The following is an 18112-nucleotide window of genomic DNA, read 5'->3' as shown; positions in this document are numbered from 1 at the left end:
AAAGATTTTTTTAATTTTCGTTTTTTACAGTTATTGGGGTATAAATTTTGAGAAAATAGAGTGAATTCCAGTGAGATTTTATTCACAATTTCCGGAATTTTTGACTAAAACTTTGACAATTTTGCTAATATTTTGTAATTTTTTTAGAAAGCGTTGTTGAGTTTTGTTTGTAAAGACAAAAAAACTTTTGTAGGCTAATTTTATTTTTTTTGTCAAAAAATCTGGTTAAAATTTTCAATGTTAAGACTTTTTCATCAAAAACAGCATGAAATAAGTTTCATTAGTTCATTTTGATTAAATTTACATGAAGTACAGACCCAAATTCCACAACACAATCATTTAAGACTCAAAATGGGGCGTTTTCTACTTCAATATCCATTGATAGCGCTCTGTAATTAAAACTTTGACGTTTTTTGCTAAATTTTTTAGTTGATTATCAAAAACGCAGCATCTATTTTTGAGTTTGCAAAATGTCAATGTATTGAACATTCAAAAAGTTATGTGTTTCTAATGGACAAGCAGCATTAGCAGGGTTAGTTTTGGATCAATCCTGGACTGGTATAAGCCAAAAAAATTCGGATTGTAATCAGTCGGTCTTTTTTATTAAAAAAAATTGATCTTTTATACATTAATTAAATAACAGAACATTTCAAACCAAAGATCACTCATGATAGGTCCAAATAGTTTCTTAATAGCTCCACGTTGTTGTATCTCGCTAATTTTGCTAAAATGTGTTCATTTCATTAGGAAAGTATTGTTGATTTTATTTTGAAACACAAAAAAGTACGAAAAAGCACGACTTCAGATTCTTTAGTCCACTTTGATTAAATTTGCAGGAAGTACACACTCGAACACCACTAACACAATCTTTGTAGGCTCAAAATGGGGGCTATTCTTGCTTCAAATTCTGCTGCAAGTGCACCGTAATTATAATTTTGCCATTTTTTGCTAATTTTACTCATCGCAGCACTTATTTTTGATTTTTTGACTAATAATATATATATATATATATATATATATATATATATATATCCACAACCATAGAAAAACTAAGTGTTTTTATTGGACAAACAGCATCAACAGGTGTAGTTTTGGACCAATCTTGAACTGTTACAACCCAAAATTAACTCGGATTGTAATCAGTCGCTCTTTTTTATGAAAGAAATTAGATATTTTTTTATTGATTAAAGAACAGATGACTTTAAATCCAAGCTCACTAGTGGTAGATGAAATTCGCTTTCTAATTAACTCCCATTTTTAGTGTTTAGTCCTTTACTTGTAAGCTTATGGTCGTTTTGACATTTATAAGTAATTAATTTTTAAATATTGGCTTATTGAAATTTGCCTCTATGTTTCTCTTAATTTGGTCAACTTGTAGCTTATTGTCAGCAATGAAAGAATGTTTATTCTTTCTACTGAATTTATATTCAATCCTTTTTGCGGTTTTCTGGCTTTGAGTTACCGTTTTCTGGCTTTGATGTTACTAGATTTCACACTTTTTAAAAAAAAATTTAGGTATTTGCCTATTTTTCACGTTTTCTTGTTTTGTCACATTTTCACGTTATTGACAGTTCGTTTATCACATTATTAGTTTTCAAAATAAGGGAAAATTAATAATATTAAAATACTTGAAGATATAGATTATGGTTTTAACGGCTTCGACACTACTTTCTCGAAGAATTTTTTTGAATTTTTTTTTAATTTTGTCTTTAACTGTCCTTTTTACTTTGTTTTTTAGTCGTTTGAAAAATCCAGTACAATGACCAGGTTTCATTGGCTTTTCATGAAGGAGTCCGTGATCCGATATTCAGATATTAGTAGATAGCTGATGGCTTTCATGACTCTGAAAACAATTGTTTTATAAATTAAAAAAACACTTTGTAACTTCGCAATTTTGCTCTTCTTATTGTTTGTTTTTTATCTAATCTCGTTAAATACCATCCATGTATGACATTATAGTTGTCAAAGGAAGGTTTCAAGAGATATTGGTGTCACACAATCTAATGTTTTTAAAGAAATCGTTGACTTTACTAGCTTCGACACGGAAAAAAGTAAATTAGTTTTTAATTTTTTTTCATGTTTGACGTTCTTTTTGTAGACATAAGACATATTCTGGACAATTTCTATTCTCAGGGGCTTGTTTTGGTAGAATAAACAAACCTATTTAATTATATCATTCTGTAATTAATGGCGTTCTTGTCTTTGGAAAATTTTTCGAAAAAAAATAAAGTGTTACCTAATTTTGCATTTTTTTTCCATTCTCAACTACTTGTTAGTGAGTGAAAAGTTATTTTGTTTAATATCAGTTTTATCTTACGCTATTTTGACTTTGTTATTAAGTTTTGTTTTTTAAAACGGACATGAAGTTTTTGATGTAATTTTTTGTTGTTGTTGTTGTTTGATTTTGCTGTTCGTCTTGACTTGCTTTCTTAATATTTAATCATCTCATCAATCTAATGCAGCATTTTTCACTCCACTATTGAGTAATTTCCTTTGGGGCTATTTTTTTGTTCATACACCAGTTTTTTTTAAAAAATACTTGAATTTTTGGCTTTTTCTATGTTCCGCATTTGGTAGACAATCATGCCAAAATTGTGGATGAGCGGGATCGGAACCTTATGTGCAATTGCATATTACCGAGTCACCTTGTTGATAGTTTAAGATTAAAGGTTAATTACAATTCGTTTAATTAAAATGGATTTCCCTCCTAAACTTGAATCAAATTTTTTCTTTTGTTTTCTCAGCATAGCAACATTAGGCTTACTGTTGCCTGTTTAAAGTGTTGAGTTCTGAGCAGCATTGTTTCTTGGTGACCATAGTCATTTTTGCGTCCAAAACATACAAATTATACCAGCCGTTCAAGCATGTATATTCAAGCTGCGGTCGATTTCACGTTTTATTTAAACTAGCAGGCCAGCAAAAGCATAACAAGAACATCATTTAAAAGAAAAGTTTAAAGTTTCATTTTTGCACCACATCGGGCTGGAAAACATGCTGCTCGATCAACAGCCATAGGTATTACCTTACATTACCGTCTGGCGATCGCAGTAGAGGTCGCCCAGGCGGAGGTCGGAGACGACATCAAATAGCTCCGGTGGGGGGAGTGCCGGTGGTGATTGTACCAATTGGGATGTGTTTGGTTTAGTATGTTACCCCCAAGAACCAGCAATTTTGTGTTCAACTTTATTGGTTTTTCTAACTTGCATATTTAAGGAAAAATAAGACCTGTAAAGATAACCGACTTCTACAAGGTGGCGTAGTGTAACACCTGTAATACTTTAGGCCGCATGTATAAGGAGCATTTATAAGGAGAGAAGAAACAAGATATTGAAGGAGAGAAAACAGACCAAAAAAAGAAAGAGAAAAGAACGACAGAAAAGAAACAAAAGAATAAAGAAAGAAAAAAAGACAAGAAAAGAAAAAAAGGAAAAAGAAAGAAAAGATTGAACGAATAGAAAGCGAAAAGCACGAGATAATAGACAAAAGACAAAAAAAAACAAAATGCAGAAAAAAAGAAACAAAAAAAGCAAGTGAGAAAGACAGAAAGACAGAAAAAGAAAGTAAAAAGAGAAAGACAACTGAAAGATAAAAAAACAGATAGGAATGAGGAGAGAAAGAGAGAGAGAGAGAGAAAGAGAAAAAAGCAAGTAAGACAAGGAGAGAAAAAAGACAGAGAAAAGGCAAAATAGAGAAAAAACGGAGAGACGAAAGAAAGAAAAACGGGTGAAACACAAAAAATTTGAACGAAAAAGGAAGAAAGAAAAAAAGAAGCGAGGGAAAAGAAAACGAGAAAAAAACAACAAAAAAGAAAGAGACAAAAGACAACAACAAAAAATTTGAAACAAAAGCAAGAGAGAAGTAAGAGAGAAAAAGCAGAAGAGCAAAAAAGAAAAACAAGAGATAAAAAAAGAGATAAGACAAAGTGAACGCAGCAAGAGGAAAGGAAGAAAAAAGAGCAGAAGAGAATGAGTAAAAGAAAGGGAGAAAAGAGACAGAAAAAAAAGACAGGAAAGAGAAAAGCAAGAGAGAAAAGAAAGAGAATAGCAAGAAAAGAAAAACAGAAGAAACAGAGAATAGCGAGAAAAAAGAAAACAGAAAGGAAGGAGGAAACAACGAGAAAATAGAAAGCATTACAGAAAAGAAGGACAGGAGCAAAATACAGAAAAGAAAAAGAGATAACTAAAGAAGCGAAAGAAAAGAAAGAAAGAGAGAAAAGAAACGAAGACAAAAAAGAACAGAAAACAAAGAAAAAACAAAGACAAAAGAAAAACAGGAAATAAACAGGAAAGAACGACAAAGACAAACTAAAGAAAGAAACGAAAGAGAGTAACAAAAGAGAAAAAGATTTAGAAAGGCAGAAGAAAACAGTCATGAAAGATAAACAAAGGAGAGAGAGAGAGAGAGAAAAGAGACAGCAAAAAAACAAATTTGAAAAAACGGAGAAGGGAGAGAGCAAAGACTAATAGAAGAATGAGAGAAAAGAAAGAAATGAAGAAAAACGAAATGCAGAAAAGAAAAAGAAAGACAGAAAGGCAGAAGAAAACAGTCAAGAAAGATAAACGATGGAGAGAGAGAGAGAGAGAGATAGAGAAAGAGAGAAGGAGAGAGAGAGAGAGAGAGAGAGAGAGAGAGGAGAGAAAAAAGACAGGAAAAAGATAAATTAAAAAACTGAAAACGGACAGAAAAGACTAATAGAAAGAATAAGAGAAAAGAAAGAAATGAAGAAAAACGAAATGCAGAAAAGAAAGAGAAACAAAAGAAACAAACGAAAGGGAAAAGGCAGACGAAAAAGAACAGGAAAGAAAGAGAGACAGAAAAGAAAAAGACAAAATTAACAAAGAAAAGCGGCAGAAAAAACGAACAGAAAGAAATGTGAGCAAATAAAGACAGAAACTAAAGACAGACAGAAAAAAAAGAGAAAAGCAAGAGAGAAAAAAGGCAAAGAAAGAAGAGAAGAAAAAATGAAAAAGAAGGATGAAAATCGAAAAAACAGAAATGAGATATAATGAAGAGAAAAAACGAAAAGCAGAAATACAAAACAGTAAAAAAGAAAAGTCGAAACAAAGGCAGAAGCGATCAAATTGAAAATCGAGGTTTTTCCATTTCTAAAGTTTTTTGAATATTAGCTTTTCTTCTTTCAGAATAAATAATTTGCGTCACCAAATAAAAACCCATGATTTTTTGTAATTTTTGTTCATTTTGCTTAGATTTGCCATCTCGGTCGTTGGCTTTCTTTTGCATCTGAATATTTTCGGTAATTGAACTATTCCGAATCAGTTTTTCGGACATTGACCGAAAAACGCGTTTTCGGTCAACGGGTTTTCGGTCATTGACCTCTACTTACGAGTCCGCTTAACTGTGCTTGTTCTAAAGGTCTCTTAAACATGCCACTCGAAGCTCTTAAACATGCAGCCCTATAAACTGTCACTCATTTAATATATAAGAAGATTGGAGCATATGCGCACTCGGAGGCAAGGCTTTGAGACACAAATTATAAATTTTTGATCTGGCACTCTCCTTCCTGTTTTCCAGTATTTATTTAAACTAATCACTTCAGTTTTTTTTAAGAAATTTCAGTTTTTTGCGTTTTGGACTTTGTGGTTTCTATTGTCATTTTTGGGTGTGTAACTTTCTCGTTGTACAAGCACAGTAGCCAAATTGGTCAAACTGGTCGTCTTGAAGTTTTATTTTAAATTAGAGCTCATCCCAACACAGGGAACTTCCCGCAGGAACGGGTTGGAGCCATCAGACATGGTCGTGTGAACTAGACACTCAGATTGCTACATATTACGCCTGTCTTTTAAAAAAAGTGGCTTTAATAATATTTGTTGTTCCGACCCCACTTGTTGGGGGAGGAACTATATACTCAAATGGGTTTTTTTTGTTCAGAAAATTTAGGCCGATCGATTTTTTCATCGTAGAGAAATGTGAGTGGTATCATTAAAAAGCTCGCCCAGCGTAGAGTTCTAAATTAAAAGGACTTTTTTTCAATTTCGTATTATTTGAGGAGTTATCGGGGATTGAAGTTTTGTGTAAACACTGCATATTTGGAATGGCTTTTTTCACTTTTAGTGTAATTGTCCTCCGAATTATCAACTTAAAAATATAAAATCAAAATTACATTTCAAGCCACAAAATGAATCAATTTTCTGTTCCTAATAGACAAAAGGCCCAATAAAAAAGACTAGTTCGGCTCTCATAGGAAAGTTTAATATAAAAAATCAAATTCTATTTGAGAGCTGTTTTTTAAGAAAACTTCATAATTTTTGTTTTTTTTAAGTCACCTAGAGATGAGTCATTTTTCAAATAGCAATTCCGTTAATGACAAATCTCTATTACAGTCAAATGAAGCCCAAAGAACAAACGATTCGTTTTCAAGGAATCGCTCATGTTTTTTTGCTTTGACTTCGGTTTTGCAATGAGCAAAAATTGATCCTATCTAGTGCATTGAGTTGACAGCTAATGGCTCTTAAGACTTTAAAAACAATTTTTCGAATTTTTTTTGGAAAAATTACCGAAATTAAAAATTTTTTTTGTGTACTGTAAGTCGGTATCAGTAATTACAGGACCCCCATCTTTTCTGCTGCAACCATTACTAATCAGTTTAGTGGTTTTATCTCTAACTATTGGTTTTATGGCTTCGATGCCACAAGATTTCTAAAAATCTGAAAAATTTTTTGGATATTTTTGTGTTTTGGGTTCCTGTTGAAATCTTATCAATTTCCCTAATATTGATAGCTCCAATTGGCTTAGAGATAACTTATGCAATAGATTGAAGATTAAGTTTTCAGATGAAAGGTTATTCTTTAAATGGCTTCGACACTTTCTTCTCGCACTTTTCTACTGAAATTTTGGTTTTGCATGTATTTGATCTTATTTCCATAGTCAAAAGTCTTATTGTGGCGTCTTTTTGATTACCTATGCCCGACAAGCTTTCTGGTTCCCCCTTCGAGGCATAACTGAGCCTAATTTTTGACTTCTTGAAATCGATTGAATTCACTGGCTGTTAAGACTTTGAAAACAATGTTTCAAAAACTTTTTTAAGCATTAAGCGAACTCAAACTCATTTTTGTGAACTGTAGGTCAGTCTCAGTAATGACGACACAATTTTTCTTTCTATTTCGACAAAGTGTATCTAGATAGCGGTTTTGTCTACTAACTATTGGTTTTATGACTTTGATGCACGAGTTTTTATTTTTTTCTAATGAAGTTGGATATTTTTCCCAATATTGATTTTTTTCGAAATCTTTTCACATTATCCTAATTTTGATAGCGCCCATTGGCTAAGTGCAGACGTTCAATGGACCAAAGATAAAGTTTTCAGAGAAAACTTATGGTTTAAATGGCGTTGACAATTTCTTCCCGCACTTTTCTACTGATTTTTTGGTTTTTGCTCGTATTTGTTGCTGTTTTCATAGTCGTAATTCCTATTGTGATCTCTTACAGATTACCTATGCATAACACACACCTTTTTCTTCCTATTGGGTTATAATTGAGCGTATTTATTGACATCCGTTGAAAGCTATTGAATTTAATGGCTGTTAAGACTTAAAAAAAACTTTTAAAATTTTTTTCATTAGTAACCGATCTGAAAATTATTTAAGTGAAATGTGGTTCAGTCTGAGTAATGACAGGCCCCCGTTACCTTCAACTGCAAACAAAATTTGTATGTTTAGCGGTTTGATCTTCTAATTATTGTATTTATGAATTCGATGCCACAAGATTAAAAAAATTATTTGTTTTTTGACATCATTTTGTTAAAAAGGAAGAATACCATTACTGTTAATAAATTGATTGAAAACAGAAATGTTTTTACTGAAAATTTTATATTTCAATGGTTTTCGCTCGACACTTTTCTCGCTCAATTTTTTTTTTTGAATTTGCTCTTTTGCGTGTTTTTTTATTCTTTATGCAGCCGTAAAAATCTGACCGGTCTCATAAGCTTGTATTTAGGTATTGAATGAATGATGTTACACGAAGCAGTCAGTTTATAGCGATTAGTCACAAAGTTTATGATATTATACATTTTAATTCTTTTTCTTATCTATTAGTTTTTGTTGTTTCTTTTTCGTCACCTGTAACTTCTCATCATTGAGAGGTTCCATCCAATTCCTTGTATTTCAAAAATTAACAGGTCTACTGGTATTATGATGTAACTGATGGTTTGTTTGTTGGACATTATGCTATTTCATAAAAAATTTGTGAGTGCTATGTTTGTGTTTCTCTTCTCTTCTTTTTGCGCATTCGGGTAATAATAGATGCCAATGATTTTCAAATGTGGCTCAATTGAACTTATTTTTTTTTCAGTAAAACTTAGCTGAATTAGTATAACTAAAAATTGACGGAAAAACACATAATAATCGAATAATAGCTAGTCTGTTCGTTTAGATAAGAGCTCTTTAGTTTGTTCCTATGACTTAGTCTAACCAAAGACAGGCGATATTTGATTCCTAATGAATTTTGAGTAAATTTATCAATAATTATTTGTTAAAAACCAATGTTTTTAAGACTTTAGAAATTATTTGGCTTACAAAATGTTGATTGATTTTTGAATTGCGTCTCATTATTTCTTTTTTGTCGATTTGTTCTTTAGTCTCATTAATGAAAATTTTCCTCTGCTGTATAGTTATAGTTGGAGAAAAATAAATTTGTGTAGTTAAGATTTTATCCCATTAAATTTTGACGTTGTTGCTGGGTGCTTTTAAAAAAAGTTATTTAGTTTTTGCTGTTTGTTTGTTTTTCTTAGATTTTCATTTCCAGATCTCGTGTTCGCTGTAATGAGGTCTGGCATTACATAATTCAATTAGTAGTTAGGTTTTGTAACTATTTTTTAAACTCAATCATCTATTTTGGTTATTTTTTTATTTGGTTGACAATTAAGGCAAAAATGTAGATGAGCTCGGGTCGGAACATCATGTGCAAACGCGTATTAGCGAGCCTACTTGTTCTACCTTTACCCTTAATTAATCAGAAACGTTACCACTTTAAATAATGTTATTCTTTTTTGCTACCAAATTATGTTTTTTTTTTTTTTTGGGGGGGGGGGGGTCGGGGATAAACTAATTATTCCAAAAGTTTGAACCAATACAGGATTCAACCGGATTGGACAGGTTAATTTGAAGCCTAGTGTGCCAACCCTTACACAAATTGGTCTTGTTACTGGAACTTGGGCGTCTCTTATAACCTATTTTCTGTCTTAATCTCTCTTGACAATATTGCGTGGATCCTCTTTTCAAGCTGTTAAGCTTATGGTATGTAGAATTTATAATAGATTTTCTCTGCTCGGTTTCCATTCTTAGCGAAATATGTCCAAAATTGATTCAGGGCCATTTTCATAACAAATGAACAGTACTTATCGATGCCTAAATTTATAAAATTTTGTATAGTTAAAAAATTGGCAAAGAACACTTAACTTAGCACATTTATGTTATGACGGTCATCCTCAACCTATCATGAATAAACTTTACAATTTTTGGTTTACAATTCACGAGAAATACGACCATGTGATTTTGACCTCAAAAATGTCAAATTTTTGGAATTTTTGTTCAGGTTTTTCTTCATATTTATAGCTCTTGCACGATGACGTGACAAAAAGTGGTCATTGATTGCGTATAAAAAACCACAATAGAAAAAGATCTTTTCAGCCCTAAGGGATATATAGCCTTTTTCAATCTGGTATTTGCCTATAATGCATACTACTTACAATGTAATGTACAATATTGACTCATGCATATCTGTTAATGTAGAAATAGGAACTGTATCTCCTATTATCTGTACAAAACGTGGGGGGTTCCTATCCTTTCGCCGATTCCTTTCATTTTCAATTTTGGGTGCTATCAACTGAAATCTGGGACCTTTCAGGGTGCATGGGGAAATAGACCCAGTGTGAATGTCTGGCTGCCACAAAACAGATTGTAAAAATTAGCCGAAATCGATCTTCTAAAATTTTTAAGCCTGAAATCCTATAAAATTTTTAGATGTGAATTTTTTACCGTAATTCTGTTTTGTTTTGTTGTGTCTATTTTTTCCTCTAAAGCAGAAAACTGGCATGTAGATTTTTTTTTTCAAATCCCCACAATCGTAAAATATTTTTTAGATATTAGAGAAATTCCCGAGATCATGAAAAACTCAGATGCTACAAAAATTGGTATTCCAATCGATATGATATTATTGATCTGAATTTCATCCACGTGAAGTTATCTGAATCTAATTTATCAGCGATCAAATTTGCAGGTTTCAACGAAAGAGAAGTTCCCTACTCGGAGGCGACTGTTCATTTTAGTACATCATGCAAGACTATTCCATGAATCTTACGAAATTTACATAGCATTGTAGGGTTATAACAAAATTCACATTAAAATTCTCGCTCGGTTGACATCTTTTCTCAAAAACAGTACAAGTGCCTGCATAATATAAAAGCTCTTCAGGATTGACTATTACTCATTCAAAATTTTGACTAATTTTCGTCTCACCTTTATATTCTTTTTCCAATTCGGTTACGTTAACTTTCGGCTTTCGATCCACTCATATTTCCTGTGAGCTAGATGAAAAACAGGAGCCATTATCACTTCATTATACCCTTGTCTGCTCACCTTTGGGCCCATTTTGCTTCACATTCTACACGCCAATTTGGGGCTGAAAAATTGACCCTAACCCGTTCAATTGTGTACCTGCCGAACGCATTTTAATTGCTTAAATTATTGTCTCTCATTTCTCTTTTCATCCTGAGAGTGAAAAACTGGAATTGCAATTGCAGAACAAAAAATTTCTTTTCTCAAAAATCGAGTTTAACTTCAGTTGATCAGTTTTGTTAAAAAGACTTGTTAATAACGGTCTATTTAAAACACCATTTAATCTACTCCATCTTGTTTTTTTACGAGAGAAATACACCTATATTAACGTTTATTTTCGGTTATTGTGGTTCAATTTTAAATTCATTTTCAGTTCAAAAGTTTAGAAAAGTACGCACGAGGACAAATCAGTAGTTAGTTATTCATTAATAGCTTCAATTATGGTACAAATTATCAATTATTACAAAATCTTAATAATAATCAATTTCATCAAGTGCGCGGGCAGCTCAAACAATTATCTTTTTTAAATAATTGCTTTTTATAAAAGTCAAAGTGTTTTGATTTTTTTTAAATAATTTGTATTCTTCAATCTTATTTGTTCTCATTCAATATTTTACCAAAAATTAATTTGAAAAATATTTAGAATCTGTGAGGAGAAATGAAGACAAAAATAATCTCTCACGGATTTGGTTTAATTTCACCACCTCAATCTTCAACTACTACTCCAGTAACTTGTAACAGTAACCACATATCCACCAATCAGAACGGTACTCACAATCCATCCAACCAATCACAGTTGAGCAGCGACCTTCATGCAAAGTTCAACAACCAATCAGAATCGCACATCTCAATGAGATCTAATAACCGCAGCCAATCAGATTCAAGCAACGCCGTGAAATCTAAATTTGAGCAATTTGGGTCGACGCATGCGACATCAAATGGTTATGCGTTGGCTCCGAATTGCAACCCAAAATCAGTGTCGTCTTATTTCGGCGGAGGCAACACTTCATCTGTCGTGGCTCAAAGTTTATTCTCAAATCGAGATGATAACCCACTCATAACAGACAATGATGACGATGATAATGACAGTTTTTACGATGATCATCAAGAACTCACAGGTTTGTTGTTTCTAATGTAAATAACGAGTTACCTCGGTTGAGAAGCGTCGGTTCTAGTCGTTTTTGTTGGTTTCAACTGTAATTTATGTACGAAATATTTATCGTCTTTTTGTCGATATCTTTCTAGCCTCGTTGTAAGGAGCATCGGTTTTCGTCTGATTTTTCCCAGTTCCTTTTTTTTGTAAACATGTGACCAGACCGGTCTAGGCCAAAAAAAGCGATTTTGTCCATACCAAACAGACATCAGCCAAAGGAAACAAATTCTGGTCTTTGTTGACCACACGGAACATACTCTTGTCCAGACCATAAGCGACACCAAACAGGTGTTGCTAATGAGGTCATTGTCAAGAAAAAATTTTGTATTCGGCAGACGTAAGACACCAAGGAAACTTGGGTCCAGATTTTCAACTTGTTCGTGCTTAAAGGTTACACAATCACAATATCAGTTAGCCCTCAGCCAATATCTGTACTGAATCAATTTGCTTTCTGCTGGCTGAGCAGATGATTGATTTACAGTTACGACATCCTTGGTTCAGTTAGATATAAAAACTAGATACCCGCATATTACAAATGTATTGCTCTCCATCTTTACACCTCGACTTATGAACAGATGATGCTCGACCAAAAACTGCAATGATAAGACCAAAGTGGAGCCAAATAGTTTACGAACTGATCTTAACTTGACTTTGTGATTACCTAGACTTAAGTTAGACCCAAGTTTTCAAGGCGGATTTCAGCATTTAGCCGAATTTCAAAGCTGAGCTTTTGCTCGACCCAAAGTTTTTATACTGCAACTAAAAATTTTACGTAAACATTGAAAATCAGCTAATGAATATAAAAAGGTCTACGGAAATGACCGTTCGAAAGTTTCAATGATCAAGATATTTAAAAGAAGAAAGTAAGGGTGTAATTATAAATGTCAAAAATTTTAGTTTTCGCTGGTCGATATATTCATCGTACTGAGTTGTGGGTGGTATCAATAGAAAACTCTTCAAGCGTAGAATTTCAAATTATTTTTTTTTGAGTTTTGCTTTTTCCTGGAAGTTACACAGGTTGAATTTTTGCGAACGCTAGCCTCACTTGCACTGGTTTGTTCATAATTTTCGTAATCTTTGCTGAAATTTTGATGAATTTTGCGAACAAATATGATGAAATTGTTAACTAAAGTGTTTTTGGTTTTACATTTAAACATAAAACGTCAAATGCGGATTTTTTTGACCTGACTCTTTTCAGCTGAAACTTTGGCTAAATTTCTGAAATTTCAGCGTATTTTCCTTGAAAAATTCAGCATTTTAACCATGAAAAATGGTACCAAATATTCTTTTCTAGCACACTTTTTCCAAATTGACGGTTAGCTATGAAAAAGAAGCTGCTGACACAATCTTTGCTTACTCAGATAAAGGCTATTCAATCTTTGCTAACACAGATAAGAGCAATTTGTACCTCCGTTCTTATTTAAAAATTTTTTAGCAAAATGCAAGATAAATTTTTGATAGATTCGGATTTTCTATTCCCAAACCATCTGTTGCGCATCTATTTAGCACAATTACAATTTCTAACAGCCACACAGTGATAGCAAGGTCAAATTTTGTTCTCATTGTATATTTCACTTATGATAATGGTTCGGATTGTGTTTTGGTTCTGTCGTTTTTAATATAATTCTCCCATTTTTATCCCAAATACAGAAAATTCCGTTTTCCAATAAAAATTCAGTTGATGAAAAAATTTTAGAGGTATCCTGAGATGTATGGCAAATTCTAAACTTTTGCCAGCATTTGTGGTTCTTTTGCAGTCTTTGGGCGGCATCCGATTAATCCAATGTTCAATTCCTTATCTGAGGGGCATTTCGTGAAATTATCTAATTTTTTCAGGTGATACCTAATTTTTTTTACAGATATAACTCAAATTAGATATGTCGCTAAAATTTTGAACAATCGCTTGTTAAAGGCCAAGCAGCAATAGCGTGGCTAGATTGGTTTTATCGTGGATTTCTAGAATTCCAAATACATTTGACTGTAATGGAGCGCTCTTTATTTTAAAAAAAAATGTTCTCCCTTTTTAAAGGTTAATTAAATTCCAGAACAATTTCAAATCAAAGGTCAATTATTAATCGTTCAAATGAGGTGCATTGAACATGAATTTTAATTTCAGCAAAAAATCTTTAACATTTCTTCTTGCTTCAAAACTGTATTCGCTCAAAATTGTTTGTTAAAATTGTTTTAATTTGTGACTTTGCCAATTTTTATAATACTTTCATCACTTTGCAGCTTAGCCTCAGCAATGAGAGAGTTTGCATCCCTTTCCAATGAGTTAGAATGAGGTCATTTCTGTATTTTTATCCTTTCAATAACGCTTATGTGACCTCTGAATAGTCTTCAAATTAATTTCTGGACCAATTTGCAAATTTAAGGTTCCTTGTTGCTGTGATGTCACCTTATCACCTTGTTAACAAGTCAAATATCACATTAGTGCAGTTGAAAAAAAGATTTGATTGAGTTTTAAAGTGTTTTAGTGAATAAATTTCAACTGCTAGGAGACTTTCTCGCAAAATTTAGTTGATTTCTTGACCTTGGTATTTTTTGCTGTTCTTTTTAGTCTCATAACCCATTTTGTTAAATGTCACTCTCATTAGTTCTTTTGAGATGAGCTGTGTAGGTATAGATGAACCCGCTTCTTGCCTTTGTCTGATAGCTAATGGTTATTACAATTTTGAAATAAATTGTTTTTAAAAATTAAAAATGAATTATTTTTGTCTACCAGCAAACTTTTCTCAATAAAGACACGTCCCATACCTTTTCTGATGAAGTTCAAGTAATTTATGAAGTAATTTAGGTTTTTTTAATGCTATTTTGACTTTGTTGTTATGTGTTTTTTGAATAGATAGACATTGAGTTTTGATCGTAAATAATTATTTTTTTTATTTCATTGCTTGTCTTGTTTTTAGTGTTGCAAATGGCAGGTATCATCGGCCCTCTATTGATGTGCCATTTAATTCGTTTAGGTTTGGAGTTCAAAGCGTTTTGTAAAATATATGCACCAATTATTTTTCAACAGTATATAAGTTCCTTCTATCGCTTCCTAATTTTGCAGGCAATTAATTCAAAAATGTGGATGAGTAAGGTCGGAGCATGATTTGCAAACGCACATTACCGAGCTTCCTGGTTATACTTTTGCAGTCAAAACGACTAAAAACTTACACTTTTTCTTTGCCCATTAAATGTCGATTGTTAGGGTGAACAAATATAGTCTACTCGCGACAACCTATCATTTCAGTTCAAGAAACCAGTTATTCTTGAGATTTGTTTTGGAAATTTGCAAGTTTTTTCTAAATTGGGCTGCCTGTTGCGTTGCTAGTTTGGCGTTGTTCGTGGAGGCTTTTGCATCCACAGAGATCAATGAGAACAAATGATTACTATTAATCCTAAAAAAATCATTTACTGCTTATTTCCTAACTCATTAAAAAACGTGCTCCGCCCATGAAAATGCAGACTAGACTCTAGCTCGACTTTAATCTTCAACTGTGATGCTTCACGTGTTATTTAAAGTCAATACTGGTGCTGTTCCCCTCCCCTTACTTGACTTTTAAAATCTTTAAATAGGTCGAGGTCTCGACCGCGGTTACAACGTGCAATTTTTTCTTCAGAATGGCACCTGGATGATTTCACGCCTTCAGCCAGTCGGTCGACCAGTTTCTACAAGGGTTTCTTTGACTCCACCCACGATAAACTCAGCACAGTTGGGGGGACACTGTTCAGAAAGGCAGTGATGCTGATTGAAGTTCCAAAAACTAACAAAATATATTTAAGCGATTAGAACGTTGCAAGTTAAAAAAAATGCATAATCACAAAAATTGTTTAGTATTTTCCGCTACCCACAACATGGATTAATTTTTCCCTTTGCAAAGTCTTTGCACAAACTCGGACAGTTTTTTTGACAGAAATTTGCGACTATCTCTATTTTATTGGTTCACACAAAATAATGTATAGGTAAATTTACTTGATCAGTGTGCAGGTAAGGTCATGTGCAGGTAAAATTTACCTGCACAATTTTCTCCAACTTCAGGTAAATTACCTGCAATTACACACCGTTAGGTAAATTACCTGCAAATTTTTTGCTGTTTTTAATGGACAAATTTGAAACAAAACAAGTCTAGAAAAACTGCATTTTGAAAAAACAACAATTTGTAGTTCATCTTGATATACTTGAATTCAAGTTTATCATTATTGACAATACATTTTTAACAGCTTCAGTGAAAATTTTGCAACGACAGTCTTGAAATAGCGAACATGTGTGAGCATCACTGTATAAATAGGGATCTTCTGCGCCCTTCCAAACTGGATTATGTATTACCCTGGCTTTGGGTTTCATATGTGGTGTGTTTGGACTGTTCCTTGGCACCATTGTGGCTTCTTGGAGCGAAGAACCCTGTGCTGAATCAATTGAAAATAAAAATGACTTCTGGCAGCAAAAATTTGACGAGCTACTGTCGGCCAGAAAGCCGAACTGGATGCAAGATACTGTCAATAATTATGGGTAAGGTAGATAATTTTGGATGTCAATGAATTTCAGGAGCTGTAATCTCTTCAAAAATTGTACCCTTGTATCATCCTCCATCCAAAAGTAGTAAATAGTAAAAAAAGAAATATCGATTCGAAATTTTAATTTTTCTGGTAACAATTTTTGTCGTTGTAATAGGTATGAGCAATTAGAATGTCCAAAAAAACTGGTCAAGGGGGTAAAAACAATATAAAAAGATATTTTGCTTTGAACGGGATTCACTTTGATCGGCATTTGCCACGTCATCAATTTTCCCTTAACTTATTAGGGATTCCAATTTATTTTTGACACTGTTTTATTCAAGCAACAAACCAATGTCTTTTCAAAAATCAATTTGTATTTTCTGCGATGCCCCAGTCGATAGTTAGTTATATTATACAATTTCGAATGGCTATCATGCAAGTTTCTGACAGAATTTGCAAAAATATTTCAGTGATCTGTATAATCTTACAAGATTTCTGCAAAATTATGGCTATGTAATCATTCATTCTAGCAGAATCTCGCAAGATAACCATTCATTACGCCAGTATCTACAAGATAGCTTTCTGTCAGAATTTTACAAGATAGTTATTTTTCTGTCACAATCTTAAAAGATTTTTTTAAAAACCTGAAAAACTTCTAAGTCTTTGAAATTGTAAAAGAGAAAAGTCCAAAGTTTGAAATATTTGAATATTTAATATATGCGCATATTCTGCGCATCGATAGAAGAAAAACAGAAATAACTCCAAAAAATTATACAATAACATTGAAAACAAACCAAAGACAAGAGAAAAAACAAGTGCAGTCTGCCTGAAAACCGAAAAAAGAAAACAGAAAAAATGAAGCAAATACGAAAAAGAAAACGAAAACTGGCGCAAAAAACTTAGATGCAAAATTCTTTGGTACATTAACCAGTTCTTAATTGAAATTGATCAAAGCTGAGATCAAAACTGAAGAGGAGTTTGTGAATCTGACAAATTGGATTCAAAAGACAACCAGTATTAATAGACAATTTTTGTTTTCCTTATTTTAAAATTTATTTTATTTTTTTGCAATAGTCGTGAATATTCCACAGCCTTAGTGAAATAGTTTTACCTAGCAATCTAACTTATCTGTCTATATAGTTGCATTTTTCTGAGCTATAGAAAAATTGTTTCCTACTGGTCAAGTTTTTTTCTTGACTTTTTAAGCTGTTTTAAAATGGGACCTTTTCTCTGGCAAAAAAAAACATTTATAAAGTTAGATCTTACAAGACCGTTGTTTTTCTGCCATAATTTTGCAACATAAGTATTCAGTCTATTCAGTCCATCTCTTGGTGTAGTCATCTCTTTTCTGGCTCTCAGAGGCATTTGATCTAAAAATTTACTAATATTAGGAACTTTCTGAGACTCGTTTTGCATCACTCCAAAAAGAAATAACCATAATTTTGTTTTAGTTTTCTTTTCTGAGCAAATTTTAGGAAAAAATTAGGGTGGCATGCTGAAAACAAAAAAAATGTTAAAATCAGATATTTGTAACTTTATCTTGTCGTCAGGTCTTTTTAGTTCAATTGAATCGTATGTAAGTTGAATGCTGGCGGTTTAAATGCCCATTTGTATAGGTAATGAATTTTGTGAAGTTGAATTTATGAGCTCAAAATCTTCGGAAAACTTAATAATTTTTTTATTATGAAAGTGGCTTTTAACCTTTAGTGTACATAGCGACAAGATGCTATGGAAAGGGCATCAATTCTTTAGTTTTGTGTTTTCCTGCTTCAATTAAAATTTTTATTTTAAGTAAAAACTTAGAAAACACATTCTCATGAGCTCCAGATTTTGAAATTTTAAATCTCTGTTCATTATATTTTTACCTCTGTTTATACTATTTTTTTGGGAGCTGATCTATATT

At 32.5% G+C, this 18112-nt stretch overlaps 1 protein-coding gene across 5 annotated transcripts in view; it reads left to right on the top strand.

Annotated features, from left to right (window-relative positions):
• LOC142350917 (uncharacterized) overlaps positions 1–18112 on the top strand; it is a 72278-nt gene that overhangs the window by 13106 nt on the left and 41060 nt on the right. For all 5 annotated transcript variants that reach the window (XM_075402935.1, XM_075402933.1, XM_075402934.1 and 2 more), the window contains 3 exons: positions 11215–11689; positions 15333–15448; positions 16002–16222. In XM_075402935.1, coding sequence (XP_075259050.1) covers positions 11230–11689; positions 15333–15448; positions 16002–16222 — 797 coding nt within the window. In that variant the 5' untranslated portion in view covers positions 11215–11229. The remainder of the gene's footprint in view (positions 1–11214; positions 11690–15332; positions 15449–16001; positions 16223–18112) is intronic.

The sequence above is a fragment of the Convolutriloba macropyga genome, chromosome 12, assembly GCF_964194025.1.
Source record: "Convolutriloba macropyga chromosome 12, txConMacr16.3, whole genome shotgun sequence".
NCBI lineage: Eukaryota > Metazoa > Xenacoelomorpha > Acoela > Convolutidae > Convolutriloba > Convolutriloba macropyga.
This window is presented reverse-complemented; position numbering and strand designations above follow the sequence as displayed.